This window comes from Pogona vitticeps, chromosome 1, assembly GCF_051106095.1.
Source record: "Pogona vitticeps strain Pit_001003342236 chromosome 1, PviZW2.1, whole genome shotgun sequence".
NCBI classification, from domain to species: domain Eukaryota; kingdom Metazoa; phylum Chordata; class Lepidosauria; order Squamata; family Agamidae; genus Pogona; species Pogona vitticeps.
Window position 1 is genome coordinate 355,026,011 of NC_135783.1, and position 20,590 is coordinate 355,046,600.

Consider the following 20,590-nt stretch of genomic DNA (forward strand, 5'->3'; position numbering starts at 1 on the left):
TGGATTACTAAACTTGGTACCCAAGTCCCTAGTGTGGTCTTTCACATGTGCAGGTATGCCTCTGTGAGCATAAAAGAAGAGCAAAAAAGGGAGATAACCCCAGAGAAAGATGGAAAGTAGCCTAAGAGTACCAATCTGTTTGTAGATCTAGTACAGACAAGATAGTGGAAAATACTGGTGGTGTCCCTCTGCCTAAAACCCTTCTGATTCAGAGCACTTGCCGTGTGTTATTGCCACTCTGTTTCAACACTCTAGGGGCAATGCTTCAGTTGGCATTTATTCAAAAGCCATTTATAGTTCTCCAGTTTATTTAGAGCAAGATTCTGTTTTATCCAGTGCCCCGTGCATTTCTACAAGCAGGCCCTGCTCCGTTTCTTCTCTTGCCCTTCTGGCGCTTGGCTAGCTGGGAGACGAGGCAGGCCGTGGCGCCAGGTCCAGCTGTATCTCTTCCTCTTGGCTTTTAAGAGGGGTTCTGAGGTCATCCCCGTTTCACCAGCCACTTGCCTTGTTTTAATTACACTCCTGTCCTTGTGCATTTCCTTGCTGTGATTCCATTTTCTTTTCATTCTCTGTTAATTATATTTGATCAGTCTGATTGTACTTGGTGTTTACATTGCTTTTTTTTTAAAAAAAAGTTGTAAGCCACTTTGAGGACCTTCATCATGGAAGATGGAGCAAGTTTGGCATTTTCAAAGGAATGAGATAAAGTGGGAAGGGGGTGTGTGATGTAAAATGAAGGGGATTATTGAGGCCACCACGGAAGCTGTGCGTCCGATCTAATAAGAGACCCAGGTTGGAGTTCCCCCTTGGGCCACTGGCACATCATCCGATGGCCTTGGCAGCTTCTGCAGCGAAAGTTCTGCAGGTGTAGATATGGGACAGAAAACTGTTTCAAGAACCAGCCGTAATAGTTTAATAATTGTGTGTTGTCAAGTCAGTTCTGACTTCTGGGTAGAGAGTACTCCGAGGTGTATTTCCCTTCCCTTCCTCTAGAGGGCGCCCTGGGACTGTGCAGCTTGCCCAAGGCTACCCAGGCTGGCTCTTCTGTCTGGAGATGCAGAATTGGAGATCAGTCTCCCGACCTCTGGCTCCCCAGCCAGAGATCTAAACCACTGAGCTATGCGGCCAGCTGCTTCTTTTGACGGCACCCCCGAGGCTGTGCAGTTTGACCAAGGACACACAGGCTGGCTCTTCCCCAGGTGGCACAGCTGGGTATCATCCTCCACAGCCAGTTATCTAACTCACCGAGCTATCCAGCGAGCAGCCATCAAATACATCAAAGCCTGGGTGATCTTCCAGGAATTCCCGGACTGCTGTTCCCAGCATTCGTCACCATTAGCTACATTGGGTGTGGTTGATGGGAGTTGTAATCTAACCACCCTCACTGTGTTACAGAGAGAAATGAACCACTTGTAGTACTTTGGTTATAAAAAGAGGTCTGGCAACTTGAAAAGACTGCAGCTAGGAAACTGGAAAGGGCCTCTGGGAGCCGGAGGGGGGGGACTTTTTCCTAATTTGAGGCTGAGATTAAATTTGGTCAACAGGCTGGAGCTGGTTCTGGCCAAGTTTTTATGGGAGGCAGACGGGAGGGTGTGATCGGTCCCTTTGATTGGCAGGCAGCGGGATGCCCTCTGGTCAGACCGGCCGGTCTTCTGCCTCTGCCTCAAGAACAGAAACCGGACTTTTTCATGCATGGGCTTCATTTCCATGGGATTTCCCAGATGTTCGAGGTATGCCTGGGCCTACGAGATCGATCCACCCCGAACCCGGCCACGACCCCATGAGGGCCCTTCCGCCCACCATGTCCTCTGCCGACCTTCTTTTCTGGAGCAGCAGCCCCAGACTCACCCCCTGAGGATGACTGACCTTCTCATGGGGGGCTTTGCTACAGCCACACACAGCCACAAGGATTTCTGCTCCACCCTCCAGTCATCAGAGGGGAACCAACCTCTGTGGTTTCCCTCTGTAACCACTGGATAACGGTGTGGCCGAGGCATATCTGGCTGCAGGGGCCAGAGGTTGGGAGCATACGATTCCCCCACGGGGCCTCCTCATCAGGGGCTGGACTGGATGATCCTTTGGGGTCCCTTCCAGCTCCACAGTTCTAAGAGGATGATGATGATGGCCTTTCCCTGACCACACTGTTTCCACTCTTCGCACATGGTGCTTCCTGCCCGCAGAATTTATAACGCTATGCACTAAGGCCGTGCACTGTCATAACACTGCTCTGCAGGAGTGACACCCCACTGAGGGGGTGGCACCTACGGGGACCCCCTCGTAATGGGGGCCCTGAGGCCCAGTATCTTAAGGCACACACATCCGTCCCTCTTTTGCCTCTTGCAAAAGATTTGTGGAGGATAAGGAAAAAGACTAAGGGGGGAGGGAAGGCAGATGATTGGTGAAGCCATGGAGAACAGAAGAAGCCTCAGAAAAGTTTGATGAGAATATCACAATTTATGATTAAATTAAGAAAATCCTAAAGAGAAATACAGTATTATTGACACCCCTATTAGGGTCCCTTATCACTGGGAAGTGATATGAGGACACGTAAAACACACGGACACACAGCGGACGGCTCTTGGGACTGGATGTTGTAAGGCTGAGGGGCTTTCTTAATCATGGCAATCCACTTCCTTGTCTTGGATACCCTTCTTCAACTGGAATCCTTATCTTTCCCCCTTCTAAGTACCCCGTTCTTCTGCCCACCACAGGGTGAAACCAAGATCCTGAAGCTGAAGAACCTCCGGCCTCAGGACTACGCCAACTACAGCTGCATCGCTTCCGTCAGGAACGTCTGCAACATCTCGGACAAAATGGTGTCCTTCCGGCTCTCCAACAAAACAGGTAATTCTGTGTTTCCCGATGTCTGCCGTTTTTTTAAAAAATATCTCGACTTGACCCTCCCCTTGTGAATGAGGCTGCCTTCCATTGCAGCCTGTGGGGAGATCTCAACGACTTTATTTCGGCAACCCTTGACATATGCCGTTTGCTGACGTCGGTCCTCTTCGCTGGTTAAGCTGCCCTCGGTGACTTCTGTGGTCTGAATCGTCGCCGACGGTGGCAACATGATGGCCGCCGCAGCAGCAGCAGCTTTGTCTGCTAAGAAGCTCATTGGGAAGCCCGGTTGAGTTGGCTTCCACCGACTAGAGCATCACGGGAAGGGGGGCAAGCCTAAGCCAGTGCTGTTCTCTCTATGCTTGTGTAAAATGTCAGTGAAATTTTGCTCAGATGAGGTATAGGTTTTGTCTTGGGTTTCTTTTCTTTAGCAAATCACTCCATCCTTACAGCCACCTCTTTGTGGGGTATTTTACTTATAGAGGTGCACCAGGCCCACTTCCCTCCTAGTATTCAGAAAACATATAAAACATTGATTTTCAGAGAGGCGTTTCAGGATCTCCTCCCTTTATCATTGCCTTTGATTTTGGTCCTGTTTATGATGATTAGGGACATGGTGGTTCTGGCCACATGACCACGGAAATGGTCTACGGACAAACGCTGGCTCTGTGGCTTGGAGACGGAGATGAGCACCGCCGCCTAGAGTCGGACGCGACTGGACTAAATGTCAAGGGGAACCTTTTACCTTTTACCTTTATGATGATTAGATTTTTTTTTTTTTTGCAGTTAGTATTTTTCTCCGTCGCCGCCCTCTAGGAGTGCTGCCCTACTTTTAATTTTTTTATATATGATTATATTTTGTGGGTTCGGTCGAAGTCATTGCTGTGTGATTTATGTTTATTTTCACGGCTCGATACGAGTAGTGGCTTGACAGTAGATGGTGCGGAATAGATACAAGCAAACAAACCTCCTCAAAATGGTTAGAAATCAGAGTTTGGAAACGAGCTTGCCACCCCCGCGGCCATCATCCTGGTCTTGCCAACGACACTTTTGAGGACATCATCAGGCATCGGAATTGCCCAACCCCTCCCTGAGGTTCACAGTCTGTGGTGCGTGAAGTGGGGAGAGGCGGAGAAGCAGTCTGAGTGGGACCCCGAGATTTTCATGGAAGGAATTTGATGGCTGTCCATCTACATGTCGCTCCCTTCCTGTGCCCCGTCCCATTCCCTGCCAGCCACACTTGGCCATCATTAATTTCCTTTCCTTTTTCTTTTTTCTTTTCTTTTTTTGCATGCTGCTAGTGATTAAGTTTGGGATCTCCGTATTTCTCCTCATCCTCACTTCCCCTGTTCACCAACCCTCTAGAAATGAAAAAAAAAATGTAAGGACCGACAGCTTTGAAACAGCAAAATACCACTTGAAGGGAAACAAAATCAGGATTTTGTTCCTCCCACGGCGAGATTCAAACTCTCTAAAAGAGAGTCTGCTGAGATCTAAGAGACAGATGCACACTTGGATGTCCCCGCCTAGAGCCCGGGTTGGACTGGATCGCCTTAGAGGCCCCTTTCGACTCGACTATTCTATGTGATCCTGTGACATTCCCAGGGTTTTTTTTTTTAGAGGGAGACCGTGTGGGGCCCTTGGCCGGACGCAGAAAGCGCAGTGTCTGGTTGATTCATCCCGCTTTCCACTCGATTAATGAAGCCTAGTTTGCACAAATGCCATGATTTGAGAAAGGCTGGCTTGGGCAAATTGGCAACCGGCTCTGGCAGGCGCTCTGCACTTGCACCCCTCGCCTGGCCGCCTTGTTCTGAGTTGGAAGGAGCCGCTCCGTCCTTTCCTGTCCATCTTTCGCGGAGTGCCACTCCGTCGGTGATGGGGAAAGCCTTGGTACAGCACAAGCTCAAGGGCGGAGGGATATTTGTTAATAAAGCAAATGCTGTAACGGAACTGAAAGCTGCTAATGAAGGTAATGGCGAGAGGAAGCCTTAACGAGGCTGCTCTTTGTATCTGGGGTGAGATTTCACGCTTATTCTAATTTGGCGTATTGGGTCGCACTCCACAAAATGGCCCCACCTGGATTATTATTATTTTTTTTCTTCCACCGTGAGTGTGGGAGGAAAGGGAGGAGAAGGGGAGACTTACCAGCGTGCCGTCTGCAAAACAGAGCGATCAACACCGCAATTCGGAAGCGATTTGACGGCCAGCAGCAACAACAAAGAACCGGCCTCGGAGTTTGGCTTCGTGTTTGGTCCCCAGTTCAGCCAGAATTTGAACCCGGGGTTTCTGCCTGTGGCACAAATGAGCCCAAGCAGCATCCTGGGGGTTGGGGCAGAGGGGCTGCAGGCAGTGATTGACCTTGGTGATGGCCGCAGGCTTTGTTCCTAGTTCTGTTTTGTGTTTTTTTTGTGTGTGTGTGTTTTTTTTTCCAAATACAGTGGTGCCTCGCTTAACGTTTGCTTCGTTTAACATTTTTTTCGCTTAACGTTTATTTTTTCAGAGGCAGATTGTGCTTCGTATAACGTTTTTCCCTATGGGCGATTTTCGCATAGCGTTTTTGGGACCATGCTTCGCTTAACGTTTTTGGTTTTAGGTCCCCTGCTTCGCTTAACGTTTTTTTTTGTTTTCAATTTAAAAAGTGTCTTAGAAGGGTCCAAAACGGTTCTAAATGCTTGGATTCGTTAGAGGACCCCTTAAGTCATGTGCAAACCTGATTTGGCTTTGATCTGACGTTTCGTTAATTTTTTGTGAATTTTTGTTTTTTGGCCCATAGGAACCAATGGACCTGTCAAAATCTGACAGCTCCATGCTTTCCTATGGGGGAGAAAACAATTTACAAAAAATTAACGAAAGTTCAGATCAAAGCCAAATCAGGTTTGCACACAACTTAGGGGGTCCTCTAACGAACCCAAGAATTTAGAACAGTTGCTGAGTCTTCATTAATTTTTTGTGAATTTTTTCTTCCCCCATAGGAAATAATGGAGCTGTCAGATTTTGACAGCTGTCAAAAGTTGGGGGGGAAAAATTCACCATTAATTAACGAAAAGTCAGATCAAAGCCAAATTAACTTTTGCATCCGTTTTAGAGGGTGCAGAAGCTAATCCAAGCATTTAAAACCATTTTTTGACCCTTTTATGACACACTTAATTTTGCAAAAATTGACTTTGCAAAGCCATTGAAACCTATTGAGTCAGCTACAATACATTCCAATGGAGGATACATTGTATCGTTTAACAATGTTTCCTATGGGTTTTTTCGCTTAAGGACGGCAATCCGTGCCTATTGGAACGGATTAACCGGTTTCCAATGCATCTCTATGGGAAATGGTGTTTCGCATAAAGTTTTTTTCGCATAAGGTTTTTTTTTTTGGAACCAATTAAAAACGTTATGCGAGGCACCACTGTAAGTGTTTTCTAAAATTTACACACCCTTTTATCTTTGGCGTGGACAACGCTTGAGAGATTTCTGTTGTTTTGTTTTGGGGTTCGTTTCTTCTAAAACGCAAGACTCTGAAAGGGACAGATCGGTCCATCCTGGTCAAGGGCTCTTGAAAGCTTAACTCTTAGAAGCTGGGCTTTGAACCTCTGTGTATTCGGGGAGTCGTGGGATTGTAGAGCTGGAAACAGGCACAAGGGGCATCTAGTCTAACCTCCTGCTGAGGGAGGCGACCCACACCTTGAGCCTCCCTGACACAGATACATGCCAACATCTGTGTGAAAGCCAGCCGTGAAGGAGCGCCTTCCGCTTCTCCACCGTTTCATCTTTTCCAGCGACTCTTGTCATCCTGCGGTGTGCCCGTAATACAGTCATCTCACTTGTACCATTTAAGCTTCTGATGAGAGTTCAGGCTTGATATGATCCTGCACCCACTGTTTTGTCTTTCTGGCAATCCATGGTATCCACAAAGCCTTTCTGCGATATCCTATTTTGTTGTCTTAGGGTAGAATACTTTGCAATTATCTGTCGCAAATGTCTTCATTCCAGTTTAGGTCTCTAACACCTAATATTAATATGCTTAAATGTTCTGTCTCTTGTTTTATGATTTCAAGCCTTCCTGGAGTCATACAGTGGTACCTCGCTAAATGACGAACCCGCTAAATGACGAATCCTCATTACAATGACTTTTTGCGATTGCTATAGCGATTCTCAAAACAGTCCTTCCAATGTGGGATTTTCGCTTGACGTCGATTAGGTCTGTGCTTCGCGAACCGTTTGTTCTCAAGACGACAATTTTTCTAACTCTGCAAACTGGCTGCCCTGTGTTTTCTGGACCCATTCTTCACAGGGCAGCCATTTTTACAGCTGATTGGCGCTTGCAAAATGGCTTCCCTATGGGCAATCTTCACTGGACGACGAGGTATTTTCCCCATTGGAACGCATTAAACCAAGTTTCAATGCATTCCAATGGGGAAAGGGTTTTCGCATGACGACGATTTCACTAAACAGCAATTTCATAGCACGGATTATCATCGTCATGCAGGGCACCACATTGTTCCAATGGTATATGTTGTGCAGCAACAGATTTTTCCATTTCCCTCTGTGCGTATCAGTGGCTAGTTGTCCTTTCGGCTCTCATCTAGATGCATCAATAGCAACAGAGCTATTCATTCCTTGGCACTTCCCTAATACTTAGTATTTTCCAACTTGGGAATCTCATCGTCCACCACTATCTTACAGTTCATTTGAGATGTCCTCATGCATGTAGGATCTTCAAGGTTTCACACATTCGGAAGTGGTTTCCCGTAGCTGCCTTCTGTACAGTGCTAACAATGATTAGCTTGAGCATCACTGCTGTAGTCGATGGAAGATCTTTCACCCAGTGTCCCCTTCCACTTCAGCTACTGCCCTCCAGGAGATTCTCCACCCCGTCAGTGCTGGAATGACCCGTTTTATTCTGCTGATGGGACCTTTGATCCCGAAGAGCGTGGATGCCTCCTAGCCTGGTGTCTCAGCTTTGCTCATTCTGTCTTGGGTGACCTTGCTAGGAATGTCGCTTTGCAGCCTCCTACAGTATTCCTCTCAGTTTCTCTAGTACGTTCAGCCTCCCATTGCACCGCTCCCGTGCGAACCAAGGGGATGACACCCATCTGTTGTGGCAAAATTGCCATGTATCAAAGGCTTCCTTTCATGACTTTTGGAGTGCGTGCAACTTTGTCCCGTTGCGTATGAGTTGCATGCAACCCTGAAAACTCTCAGCAACATCGATTTGACTCTGAGGCGGATATCCTCCCCGTTGTGTCGTGTTGACTTTCAGCCCGTGCCTTAGGTGAAGATTTCAGAGCCATGTTGCCGGTTTGCCTTTGACGGAGACGTTGGTGCTATAGAACTGCGGAATTCCTTCCACTCAACCTTCGGGAGCCTGGGGAGAAAACAACTAACAAACTAACTAAAAGCTGAACACAGCCACCTGGAGGCTTCCCTGAAGGAGGAATATGTTTAATTTCTCTTTCTGTTCCCTGCTGGGATCGTCTCCCTTGGCCCATGCTTTGCAAATCTGATACCCCTGAGGACGTTGTTCTTCTGACACTTTCATCCCAGGCAGATGCCAGCCACTGGTAGCGGTTGGGAAGCCTGCCTGTTCCCCTTGCTCATTCTTTCCAGCAGCCTCCTGCAGACAGAGGGTCACAGGTCCAAGGAGGAGGAGGAGAGCGGTCGCTGGACGTGGAGCCTTGCTGAATGGATCGGGACCCTTGGAAATCGGGGTTCCACCTCCTGTGGCAAGACTACACAAGGAGCTTCCCAGGTGGATGCAAGACGCTATGAAGCGACTGAGTGAAGGCTCTGGCTCTCGTTCAGAATGGGTGCCTGGTGGCGTTCTAACCAAGCCAAAGAAAGAATCGGGTTCCCCTTGCCATGATGCTCTGAATCCATTCCCTTGTTTCGTCCACTACTTCTTGAGGATGCCAGCTACATACAGGGGTCCAGACGTAGAAGCAAACCAAAGGCCCATTGCATCCAGCATCCTTCTTCCAGAGGACCCTGGAATGGGGTAGGATGGGGCTGGCAGCAGGAACAGCCATCTTGAGCTCTTATAACCCGACAGTCACATCATTGCTGGGTTTTCTCCAATATCTCCCGTTTGGGCCCCTCTCCTCCCCCCCTCTTCAGCTCAAAGGGCCTCCCCTCCCCAAATCCAGTGGGTTCTTTTGCTGCTCTAAGGAGCCTCGGGTCCTCCAGAAGTAGAAAGTCTCCTTAGAAACATCATAGAATCATGAAGTTGGAAGGGACCTCTAAGGCCATCAAGTCTGACCCCTTTTTCAATGCAGGAATCCACATCAAAGGAGATCTGCCGCGGGGATTGTCCCATTGATGGGGAAAGACATTAGAAGGGCTGGTGGTAGGAACAGGATCATGAAATAGACAAGCTGAGAAAAAAATGTCCAAACAATGTTAGCAGAATATGTCTCAACTGTGGTGGTGCAGAGAAACCTTGCATGGTTGGTAATTATATCAAGTTTAATGGGCTGTTTAATCAGCTCATCGAGGACAGGAGGCAGCTGCTTGGCAAACATCCAGTAGGTTCTGAGTCTTGGTACAAAGGCCAAGGCCAGGAATACTTAGAAAGAGGGGTTCAGCTGGCTGCAGCTTCAGGTCTTTGTCCTTTCCGTAAATGCCCCAATTCCTTTTGGTTTGGTTTGGTTTGACAGTAAGGATCCCCGTATCTGAAGGGCATCCATTCCATATCTCTCCGCGAATGCTGAAAAATGTGGATGATAGCGAATATGATCTCTGGCTCCCTCTAGCGGCCATTTGTGGTCACTTCAACTTTAGAAATATGTGTTTCTAGGATTTTCTTTTAATATTTTTAATATCCTCAGACCATGGATCCACAGACACTGATTTCAGGATAAGGGGTGCCTTCTGTATTTCATACTGGGGTCTGAGTACAGATGGGAAGGGCCCTCCCCTGACATAGTTTGAGTTCTGTGATGCCACAAGAAGTCACAGTTTTTTCCCCCTTTTGTACTGCGAACCTCAGGACATGGTGGCGCTGGGGGTTAAACCGCAGAAGCCTCTGTACTGCAAGGTCGGAACACCAGCCATCGTAAGATCGAATCCACGCAACGGAGGGAGCTCCTGTCGCTTGTCCCAGCTCCTGTCAACCGAGCCGTTTGAAAGCATGTAAATGCGAGTAGATAAATGGGGTAGAAAAGAATATCACAGTCAACATGTTGCGTTCCAGAGGCCATCAGAGGAGGCCTATCTGCTAAAAGCTGGCCATGATCCTGAAACACTGAGAATATAGATGTCAGCTGATTTCACAGTGGGCTCCTCAATGTACACTGGGCGAATCAGTGCAAGTCTGAATTGCAAAGGTCTTTCTCTCAGTCCCATCACTTTCACAGTTGCATCTGATGGTGACACGGGAGAAAAGCCTTCTCAGTGGCTGCTCCTTTAGACTCTGGAACTCCCTCCCACTGGAGGCCAGCCGGGCCCTGTTTTTGCTCTCCTTCCGTCAGCGGGCAAAGAAGACCTTCCCCTTCAGGCAGAATTTCCCTCAGTGACTGGCTACCTGATTGTGATTTTTTAAAAATGGATTAGTGTGCCTTACTGCTTTGAATGCAGTTTTTGTGTATTGCTTATATTTTTCCTATTTTTTTGTATGTCCTTTTTAAAAATCTTTTTTTATATATTTGCATATTTATTGCTTTTTGCTTTAAATATTTTCTATGAATGATGTAAGCTCCCTTGAGTTCCTTCTTAAGGAGAAAGGTGGGGTTAAAATGTTTTAAATAAAAAACAAATCAAGAGAGAAAAGGAGTCAGTGAAGGGAAATACCGCTGTCCAAAGCCCTCCGCCCTCGATGGAGGTAGGAATTTTGCTTTAGTTGAACAGTCTGTGCTACTGAGAATGGCCTTTTCCCTGCAAAGCGTGAGCACGCATCGCTGCAAAACAAATCACATTTTGTCCAGGCGTAATCTTTCTATTGACAACGCGCATCTTGTTTATGTGTGTGAGGTCCTCACAGGGAGGAGAAGCGTCTGCCGACTGTCAACTGGGCGGCTTTCTAAGCCGGCGACTGTCTGTCCTAATCAGAAACAAACAATTAAGCGGATGTCATCCAATTCAAGGTGTGTTCATCAGGAATTCATCAGACATTTTAAAAAAAAGTTTACAGCATGAGACCAAGGTGTGACTTCAGCCCGTAGACCCTCCTCCTGGCTCTGGAGCTCAATCCGCCAGCATCAGCAGAAGCTGAATTTTATCTGTTGGGCTTGACCGGACGCCATTGCTGAGCCAGGCTTTCTCGATTATGCATTGTCCAGTCGGAACTGATTTATAGTGACCTAAACAGGGCATTCAAGATAACTGATATATTTACAGAGTAATTTTACTAGTTTCACTCTCCCAGTGAACTGAGCGGGGATTCGAACTCAGATCTCCAGAGTCCTAGGCTGTCACTCTACCCACTACGCCACACGGGGCACTGGAGAGGACAGATCAAACCCAACACATGGCTGAGGTCTGCGGTCTCCAGCCCCGGCCGCAGTGGGCAGTGCTGGTGGCCTCTCGGCCCCTCTAGGGTGTGTAATTAATTCCTGCAGAAGTTGGAATTGCTCTTTTTGAAAATGTGTGGCCGGCAGCTTAAACAAAGGACTCCGTCCAGGTGGCAGCCGCCGTCATGACCAACAACACAATGCGGAGGTTGGTTCCAGCCGGGTTCCTTAAGGAGGGCCGATTCTCCGGAATGGCTGTGCTTTAGCGCTGCGGCGCTGTGTCATGAAACCAGGACATAAGCTTTCCCTTTTTATCTTCTCCGCTGAAGGCCAGGCTGAAAAAAGTTGTGTCGGCCTTTAATCTCTCTGTTGAGTGTCGGGCTGTTTTGCCTAACATTTGTCTAAGGGGGGAAGGAAATTATTTCAGTGTCAACACATTAAAGAATTATCAGCTTTGAAGGGCGTGTGAATGTGTGTCCAGGTGTACAGTGTATAAATGATTTATCCGGCATGCAGGGAAAAAACAGGTTTCTTACTCTCTTCGGTTGCCTGTAATCCTTAGATAAGGAGAGCAGTTCCTCTAATAAGCAGGACAAAGACTGGTGTCAGCCGTAGAGCAGAGACATGAAATAGCCCATTACGGGGGGGGGGGGGGCTTTGGCCCCTGGGCAAGGAGTGGTTAGGGTGTCCTTAGACAGTAGCCGCTTAGTCCAACTTCTCTGTTCAGTTACCCTGGGGTACAGTCCAGTTCTGATGTGCTTGGGTCTAGTTATGAACCACAGAGGCGCCAACCACTGAATTTTTCAGACAGCAGGAGCTCGTTCCCATGTTGATGTTGGTCTGGAAACATTACACTGGCATAGCTGGGAGGAATCCCAGGGATCATCAACTCCCAATGTATACGCCAAACCCTAAAGGATCCCTTTACAATATTTCTGTTGCAGAGTTTTGAGTTAAATTCTCCTAGCTTCACAGCAGAAGTGTTGGGATTCACAAAGCCGAATAGCTCCAAATCCCTCAATTTAGTTCAGTCCTCTTTTTTTTATCAGCGGGCACTTACAGTCTCAATAACTCACTAAAAGAAGAGAGAATTAAAAACATTTTCTTTCCTTACACTTCTGAACAGATCAAACGGCAAGCAAAATGTTTCTGCCTGCATCGAGAGGCCTCAAGTGACTGAATTACTGCTTCCAAAAAGACTAAGGAAGGAGAGGGGAAAAGAGAGAGAGCAGAGTAGCTGGACTCTATTTGAATTCAGTGGCAGGATGGAATGATGGGTTAGCGCTGGACAGATGAACCCTCACCCCAGGCAACATGTGCCCCTTTTCAGTCTTTGCACGCTTGGATCTGGATAGGCTGGAGCACTGGGCTGAAAGCGAGAGAATAACATGGAACAGGGACATGTGCAATGTTCTGTTGTTGTTTAGTCGTTAAGTCGTGTCCGACTCTTCGTGACCCCATGGACCAGAGCACACCAGGCCCTCCTGTCTTTCATTGCCTCCCAAAGTTGGGTCAAATCCATGTTGGTCGCTTTGATGACACTGTCCAACCATCTCGTCCTCTGTCGTCCCCTTCTCTCCTCTTGCCTTCACTCTTTCCTAACATCAGAGTCTTTTCCAAGGAGTCCTCTCTTCTCATGAGATGGCCAAAGTACTGGAGCATCAGCTTCAGGATCTGTCCTTCCAGGGGGCACTCAGGGTTGATTTCCTTCAAAATGGATAGGTTTGTCATCCATGCAGTCTAGGGAACTCTCAAGAGTCTCCTCCAGCACCACAATTCAAAAGCATCAATTCTTTGGCGGTCAGCCTTCTTTATGGTCCAGTTCTCACTTCCATACATCGCTACTGGAAAAACCATAGCTTTGACTATGCGGACCTTTGTCGGCAAGGTGATGTCTCTGCTTTTCAAGATGCTGTCAAGGTTTGTCATCGCTTTCCTCCCAAGAAGCAGGTGTCTTTTAATTTCGGGGCTGCTGTCACCATCTGCAGAGATCAGGGAGCCCAAGAAAGTAAAATCTGTCACTGCCTCCATATCTTCCCCTTCGAAGTTCTTGGCTCAGTGATATTTGTAACGATCCCATCTCCCTAAAGAGACTAAGACTGCAGTCAAGGAGTCCCTTGGGGCACAAACGACCACGTGTATCCCCTTAGGTAGGTGTATTAGGCCTCAGAAGTGTGTAGTCAGCCCCATAGACAAGCCGGAACCTTAAAAATTATATTTGATTTGTTTTCAAAGGAATAAAACATAGGCTTTGGGTTTTCTTATCTTGCACAACAGCCTTACCAAGTAGGACAGTAGGACCTTTCAACTGACAGTAGCCACTATCAACACTGGATTTAGATAGTCCTGCTGGATCAAGAGACTAAGTCCTTGTTGAAGAATTATATTTGTTTTATTAAGAAAATAAAGTAAATTCATTAGCATACAGTTGTAGCTTTAAAGCATAAGCCTTCAGCATTTCTAAACTATTACAATGTTTAAATAAACTTACAATTTCTAATTAAATTAGAAACAGCTAAGTAATCATCTCAGCTCTCTGTCCTGCATGTTAGCATTTATAAACTGGGCTATTCCCCCTGCTTCTTCTCAGGAAGGAAAACAAGCCTCTGGGTCTCACATTCCACAGCATTCATCAGACCCTTCTACACATAGACAACTTGTCCTATTTTACAACTCTTTGGGATCACCTTCATCACTACACTTTCAAGCTGACACCCAATTAAGTCTAAGTAGGCGTAATTCAGAACACTCTAATCACCACCCAAAGTTCTCACGATTTAAGCTCCAGGTGTCTTATGGTGGTTTTTCTTGCGTCTCTTCTCTCTGGATGGTCCACCTTGTGACTTTGACAAACAACTCTGCATAACAAGTTCATGAAAAAAACAACTCTTTCTGAATTCAGCTTACACAGAACCTAAGAGATTCTATCTGAGTATAACTGCATTTTCCAGTTTCTTTCTATTTCCTTACAATATTACAAGTGAGAAGGAAGTTGGAATGGCAGTAGATCACAAGCTGAATATGAGCCCACAGTGTGAGGTGGCAGCAAAAAAGGCCAATGCTATTTTAGAATGCTTTGACAGAAGTCATCTGAGCGTTCAGCCTGGAGGCAGGCATTGCATCATGGCCTCTCCCAATTTGAAGAGACCCTTGTCCAGCAGGTCGAGGCCAAGAGGCATTCCCGAAACCAGCAAAACCAGGGAGCTGGACAGATTGTATTTGCCTTCAGTGTGGAAGGGATTGTCACTCTCAAATTGGCCTCTTCAGCCACACTAGATGCTGTTCCAAGACAGAGCACATTACCATAGTCTCTTGGGACTAAGGATGCCTACATGACAGAAGTATAGTCTCCAAATCCCACAAGGTGATAGTCCCCCTCTATTCAGCAGTGGTTAATCATCACCTTGAGTACTATGTCCAGTTCTGAACACCAGACTCTAAGAAGGATGCAACAAACTGGAGTAAGTTCAGAGAAGGGCGACAAAGGATGATCAAAGGAACTGGAAATCAAGTCTTAGAAGGAAACACCAAAAGAGCTGAGCATGCTTAACGTTGAGAAAAGAAGACAGAGGGGAGATCTGATAGCACTTTGCAGATACAGTGGTGCCCCGCTAGACGATGACCTCACAAAACAACGAATCTGCATGATGATGAGATTTTGCAGTCGCTATAGCGCTTCACAAAACAGTATTTCCTATGGGCGATTTTCACCGGACAATGTTTGGGTCCGTGCTTTGCAGACCGTTTTTCGCAAGACGACGATTTTAACATGATCGGCGCTTCGCAAAAGGGTGTTTTCGGGACCAATGCTTCACAAGACAGCGATTTTAACAGCTGATCGGCGCTTTACAAAATGGCTTCCCTATGGGCGATTTTCGCAGAATGATGATTTTTCCCCATTGGAAAAACGGATTTCCATGCATTCCAATGGGGAATCGCATTTCGCAAGACGATGTTTTCACAAGACAGCGATTTCAATGGAACGAATTAACATCGTCTTGCAGGGCACCACTTACCTGAAAGGTAGCCAGACAGAGGAGGGGCAAGATCTCAATCATCCCAAAGTGCAGGACACGCAACCATGGGCTCAAGTTACAGTAAGCCACATTTCGGTTGAATCTCAGAAAAAAAAAAACTTCCTAAGTGTTAGAGCAGTATGACTGTGGAACCAGTTTCCTCGAGAGATGTGAATGCTCCAACATCAGAGACATTAGACAACCGCCTGTCAGATATCCTTCAATTTGCAGGGGGTTGGCTGGATAGGCCCCTTCCAAATCAATTATTCTGTGATTCTGTTTTTCTATGGTATCTGGGGTATTTACTCCCGGTATTTGTAAGAGAGCCAGTCTTCTGTTTGGATAGCCAGGATACATCACGATGGCCATGGGGGGTCACAAGCTACACTTGACAAGCTGGTGCTGTTTTCTCCACCGTCCACCCCCAGGGAGGAGAAATAATGGGGGGTAAGCTGTCAATAGGAACCAGTCCAGAGGTTTTGAAGAGGGAACGGTGGTGAGGCTAGAAATCCTGTGTTCGAATCTTGCCTCTGATCTAGGTAGCTTTAGACACCATTATCCCCATGGTCCTTGGAAATCCTGCGTTTTGGACTAAGTATCCCCTGCCCCATGCTGGCAAAGAGAATTATGGGAGTTGTAGTCTAAAATCTAAATCCAAGTGGCTAGACCAGTTAAATCAGTTGCTGATCAAGGAGCCAACGCTTATGTAAACTCCACTGGTTCGCCCTGTCTGTTCTGTTGTGATTGTCAGTTTCAGACTCTAAAAAATCATATTTATTTTATTTTATTTTGCCCCCCTCAGCTCTCTCTCTTTCTCTGTTAACCTCAGCCTGCCATACGTTGTATAGGAATAAAAATACCAGGATATCTTACAAGGATGTTCTATAGCAGTAGAACCTGGAGCCCTCTTAAGAGCTTCTGAAGGGCTATTTAAATGCTATGTATTACTGTTAATTATAATTACAGTGAATCAATATCCTTATCGATGTCTCTAAGTGATCCTGCCCTCCCATTTAGCAACCTGCCTCGGGGCGAAGAGTCAAAAAACGAGTGCCAGGCGTAATTGTGGAGTGCCGTATCCGCACCTCTTCCCATTTAATGGGAAGCCCACCTGCTAGGCTCCTCCAGTTGGGGTGTGTGCAAAGAATTTAAAGGAGTTTTCAGGTCTTCTTCTCTCTTTTTCAAGCCCTCTTGCAAAGATGGCTGCTTCCCAAATGGCCCTCTCTCCTGGAAAAATTGCATTTTAGGACTGCCTGCAATAAAATCTGTATTGCAGGCATAAATTAGCCGTGAACTGGCCCAGGAAACCTGCTGCCTTGCTCTGCAGGTAAGTCTCAGCTGGCGTTCTCTCCCAGCGATGCCTTTTTACAGAGTGCAGTTATTGCAAGCTTTAAATGCACTAAAAAAAGGCCCATTGCATGCCATGAAGCTTGCTCCTTCCAACGTCAGTGGGTGCAGGATTGCAGCCCGAGGCGCCGGGTGAGCACTAAAAGCGACTTGCTTCACACACTGCAGAGGCTGCGGCAGGATGATGATGAAGCTGGTGCTTTTCTGGGGGAACCTGGCATGGGAGAGATGGAGCAGAGGCTTCAGGAACGCACAAGGAGAGGGTGATCTTTGACGGGAGGACAGGAGTGCGACAGGCACCGTCCTCGTTTCACGAGCGATGTGTTAGCCAGTGGGTCAGCATTGAAGGAGATGATGAAGTCTGGCCACCACTTAGATTTTCATTGGTGTACCTTTTAAAAGAAAGGGGGTGACAGTTTTGTGCACCATCAGGGAGCCCAAAAAATCTAATTCGGCGAAGTTTAAATCGGAGCCAACAAATCCTTTAGAAGTTGAGTTGATGTTAATTCCCTGTCCACTTACCATAGAAAAAAGGGGAAAGCAATCCATGGTTTTACTTCTCCTCCTCTGCCCTTCTTTTGAGCTTAGGAGAGAAGGAAACAAGTCCATGATTTTTTGAAAACCTCTTCCCCCTTCCCTCCATCCCTTATAATTGCACGTCTCCCCACCTTTATTATTTTGCTGGTTCTCGAGGGGAGGTCACTGGAACCCATTGTAATGGCTCTTGCCTTTCCACTGGACTATTGCAGCGATGTGGAGAGGGGGGATTTGCTGCTTGGGTAACAGCCTATCCTCCATATGATTTTACCCAGGCTTCGTGCTCTGGAGAGGACACTCCAGCTTCGGATATAGCATCGAAGCAAAATCAGGGAGCTGGACAGGGGACAGATTGTATGGAAGGGATGGTCACTCTCAAATTGGCCTTCTCAGCCACACTAGACGCCGTTCCAAGGCCTCCATTCAAAGCACATGACCATCGTCTCTCGAGACTGAAGGATGCCTACACACATCTCAAGGGGATCCCAAGGGTAGTTCCAGGGCTCCGAAATTCAGTGACCTGGGACCAATCCAGAGCCTCTCCATGGTGCCCAGTGGAGAACCCAACAGGGCCGCCATCTTCCTGCAAAGAAGCTCCCCCCGCCCCATATTTCAAATCGACCTTGTTGCCGGACCATCTTTTCACCAGAGCTGGCTCTTCTGCTGGGCATCAGGTCTTCAGGAATCTCCACCAGAAGGATTTCCTGGCTCCTGTTGCACAGGGTCAGCCCAAGCAGAAGGGAAACCTGGCGATGCTAGGGGTATGCTAGGAGTATGATAGTGGAAATGGCGTACAACCTGAATTTTTTTTAAATCCCAAATGGCTTCTGAAAAGGTCATGCGGTCCTCTCAAAATGTAACTTTTAAATGTGATGGGTTTTTAAAAAATATTTGCATACTTATTGTTCTTAGTTTTAATATTGCCTTTTAGAATGGGAGATGCCTCTTTATACTCATTGTTTCCAACTTTAAATATTATCTTTCAAGGATTTTAAGCCACCGTAGGTCCTTGTCAAGGAGAAAGGCTGGGTAAAAATATTTTAAATAAATATAATTATTTTATTTTATTTTATTTATTTATTCGATTTTTACCCCGCCCCTCTAGACAACGTCTACTCGGGGCGGCTTACATCAGTCAAAACAAGTTTAAAAACATATAAAATGCATTTATACTAATTAGTTCTAAACAAAAGGTTTCCAAGATGGTGGTATACAAAAGAAAGAAAAAAAGAAAAAAGATAGAGAAAAAGAAAAGGAAAATGACTTAATTGACTGGGGGGTAGGCCTGTTTAAACAACCAAGTTTTTAATTGGCTTTTGAAAACCCCCAGCGAGGGTGCCAGCCGGATTTCAGTGGGGAGTGTGTTCCACAGCCGAGGGGCCACCGCCGAGAAGGCCCGGTTTCTTGTTTTCTCCTTCCGGGCCTCCCTCGGCGTCAGTCCCCTCAGCCGTCCCTGCTGGCTATGTCGGGTGACTCGGGTAGATCTGGGTGGGAGGAGGCGATCTGCCAAATATTGAGGTCCCAAACCGTTTAGGGCTTTATATGTAATCATTAATACTTTGAAGTCAACGCGGAAACGGATAGGTAACCAGTGCAAAGCAGCCAGGGTGGGGGAGATATGCTGGTATTTTCTCACCCCACTAATAAGCCTGGTTGCTGCATTCTGGACCATCTGGAGTTTCCGCAAGAGCCTCAAAGGCAGCCCCACGTAGAGTGCGTTACAATGGTCTAGTATAAACAAATACTCATTACATCAAACTATTTCTTATGTCTAGACAGTTACTGCATAACTACGCATTGCATAGTCTGTTATCTAAAAGTAACTACCCTGTTTCCCTGAAAATAAGACCTAACCTGAAAATAAGCCCTAGTATGGTTTTTCAGGATGCTCGTCATATAACCCCTACCCAAAAAATAACCCCCAGTTAAGTTAAACTCCGCCCTCCACCGTTGTGCAGCAACCAGAAGAAGATGACAGGGCTGTATTTGAATAAATGTAGATGGTTGTACATGAAAAAAAAAAACATCCCTGGAAACCAAGCCCTAATGTGTTTCCTGGAGCAAAAATTAATATAAGACCCTGTCTTATTTTCAGGGAGACACAGTAGTTAGAGGTAATCATGTTCGTTGTGTTGCTGCTCCATTCCCGGATTCTCTGGCATGGCACCGAGGCATCAGGTGGAAGAAGGCAACGTAAACTCATTGAGTTAGGAGGGACCTTTAAGGCCATCAAGTCCAACCCCCTGCTCAATGCATGGAGATGCAGAGACGATGATGTTCTAGCACTCAACGTGTCTTGTTTCATCTGCTGATCCAGCACCTGTCTTCTTGCCAATGACTGGGAATCGTGATTGGATGACACTCTTATGTGTTTTTTTTCCCTAGCCTCTCCCTCGATCAAGCTCCTGGTGGACGACCCCATCGTGGTAAACCCGGGCGAGGCCATCACCTTGGCGTGCGTCACCACAGGGGGCGAACCGCTCCCGACTCTCACCTGGGTGCGGTCTGTCGGAGCCTTGCCCGAGAAGACCGTCCTCAAGGGCGGAACCTTGACCATCCCCACCATCAGCTCCGACGATGCCGGCACCTACAGCTGCATCGCCAACAATAATGTCGGGAATCCTGCAAAAAAGTCCATCAACATCATTGTGCGAGGTAAGAGCTCCCTGGAAATGTAGTATTTGCTGTTCGGTTGATCTGCTTTGTCATAACTGGACCAGATCTCGTTGGCCAGCATGATGACATTCATGCAAGATCAATGCCAATATGGGATTCTCGGAGGAGTTGACCTCTTCGGTAGAGGAGCGGCGATGTGAGAGGCTTAAGATGTTATAGGATGTTATTGAGGCCTAGAATGGAGGGCGGGAACTGTGCACCCTTGTTTTGAATAAATAAGAATCATTGAATTCTAGCAATTTTTATTTGTTGATTCATTGAGCTTAAAAATGTCCCCCAAGGGCCTAGAGACACTAAGATTGCAGAGAAGTTTCTCCTGACTCTCCTCTACAACCCCTCCAAGTTTGGTGAAGATTTGGCTTCAGATGTCCAAGTTATGCATTCACAAAAACACACACACATGGAAAATCACCCCAAGAGACTTAAAGACACCAAAAACACAGATAGACTTCTACTGATTCTTTTCTACAATCCCTCTAAGTTTGGTGAAGACTGGGTTTCCCCAAGCCAGCTGCTAACGGGTACTTTCCTGGGGGGGGTGGAGGGACTCAGTTTGTGGGTGTATAGCTTGGATGTCCGAAACCCAAACTTCACCCAACTTGCAGGGTTTGTAGGAGAGAGGTCAGGGGAAGCTTCTGTGTCATGTTGGTTCTCTGGGTACTTGTGGGGCAGGGGCGGGGCGGCATTTTGTAGGATTTTAAATGTAAAAATAAATTGACAAACGAATGCATCAATTTGTTA

The 20,590-nt window shown here is 46.8% G+C and overlaps 1 protein-coding gene across 2 annotated transcripts in view; it reads left to right on the forward strand.

Annotated features, from left to right (window-relative positions):
• Positions 1-20,590, forward strand: part of MDGA2 (MAM domain containing glycosylphosphatidylinositol anchor 2) — a 504,154-nt gene that overhangs the window by 267,723 nt on the left and 215,841 nt on the right. For both annotated transcript variants that reach the window (XM_072986938.2, XM_072986939.2), the window contains exons 5-6: positions 2,712-2,844; positions 19,559-19,828. In XM_072986938.2, coding sequence (XP_072843039.2) covers positions 2,712-2,844; positions 19,559-19,828 — 403 coding nt within the window. The remainder of the gene's footprint in view (positions 1-2,711; positions 2,845-19,558; positions 19,829-20,590) is intronic.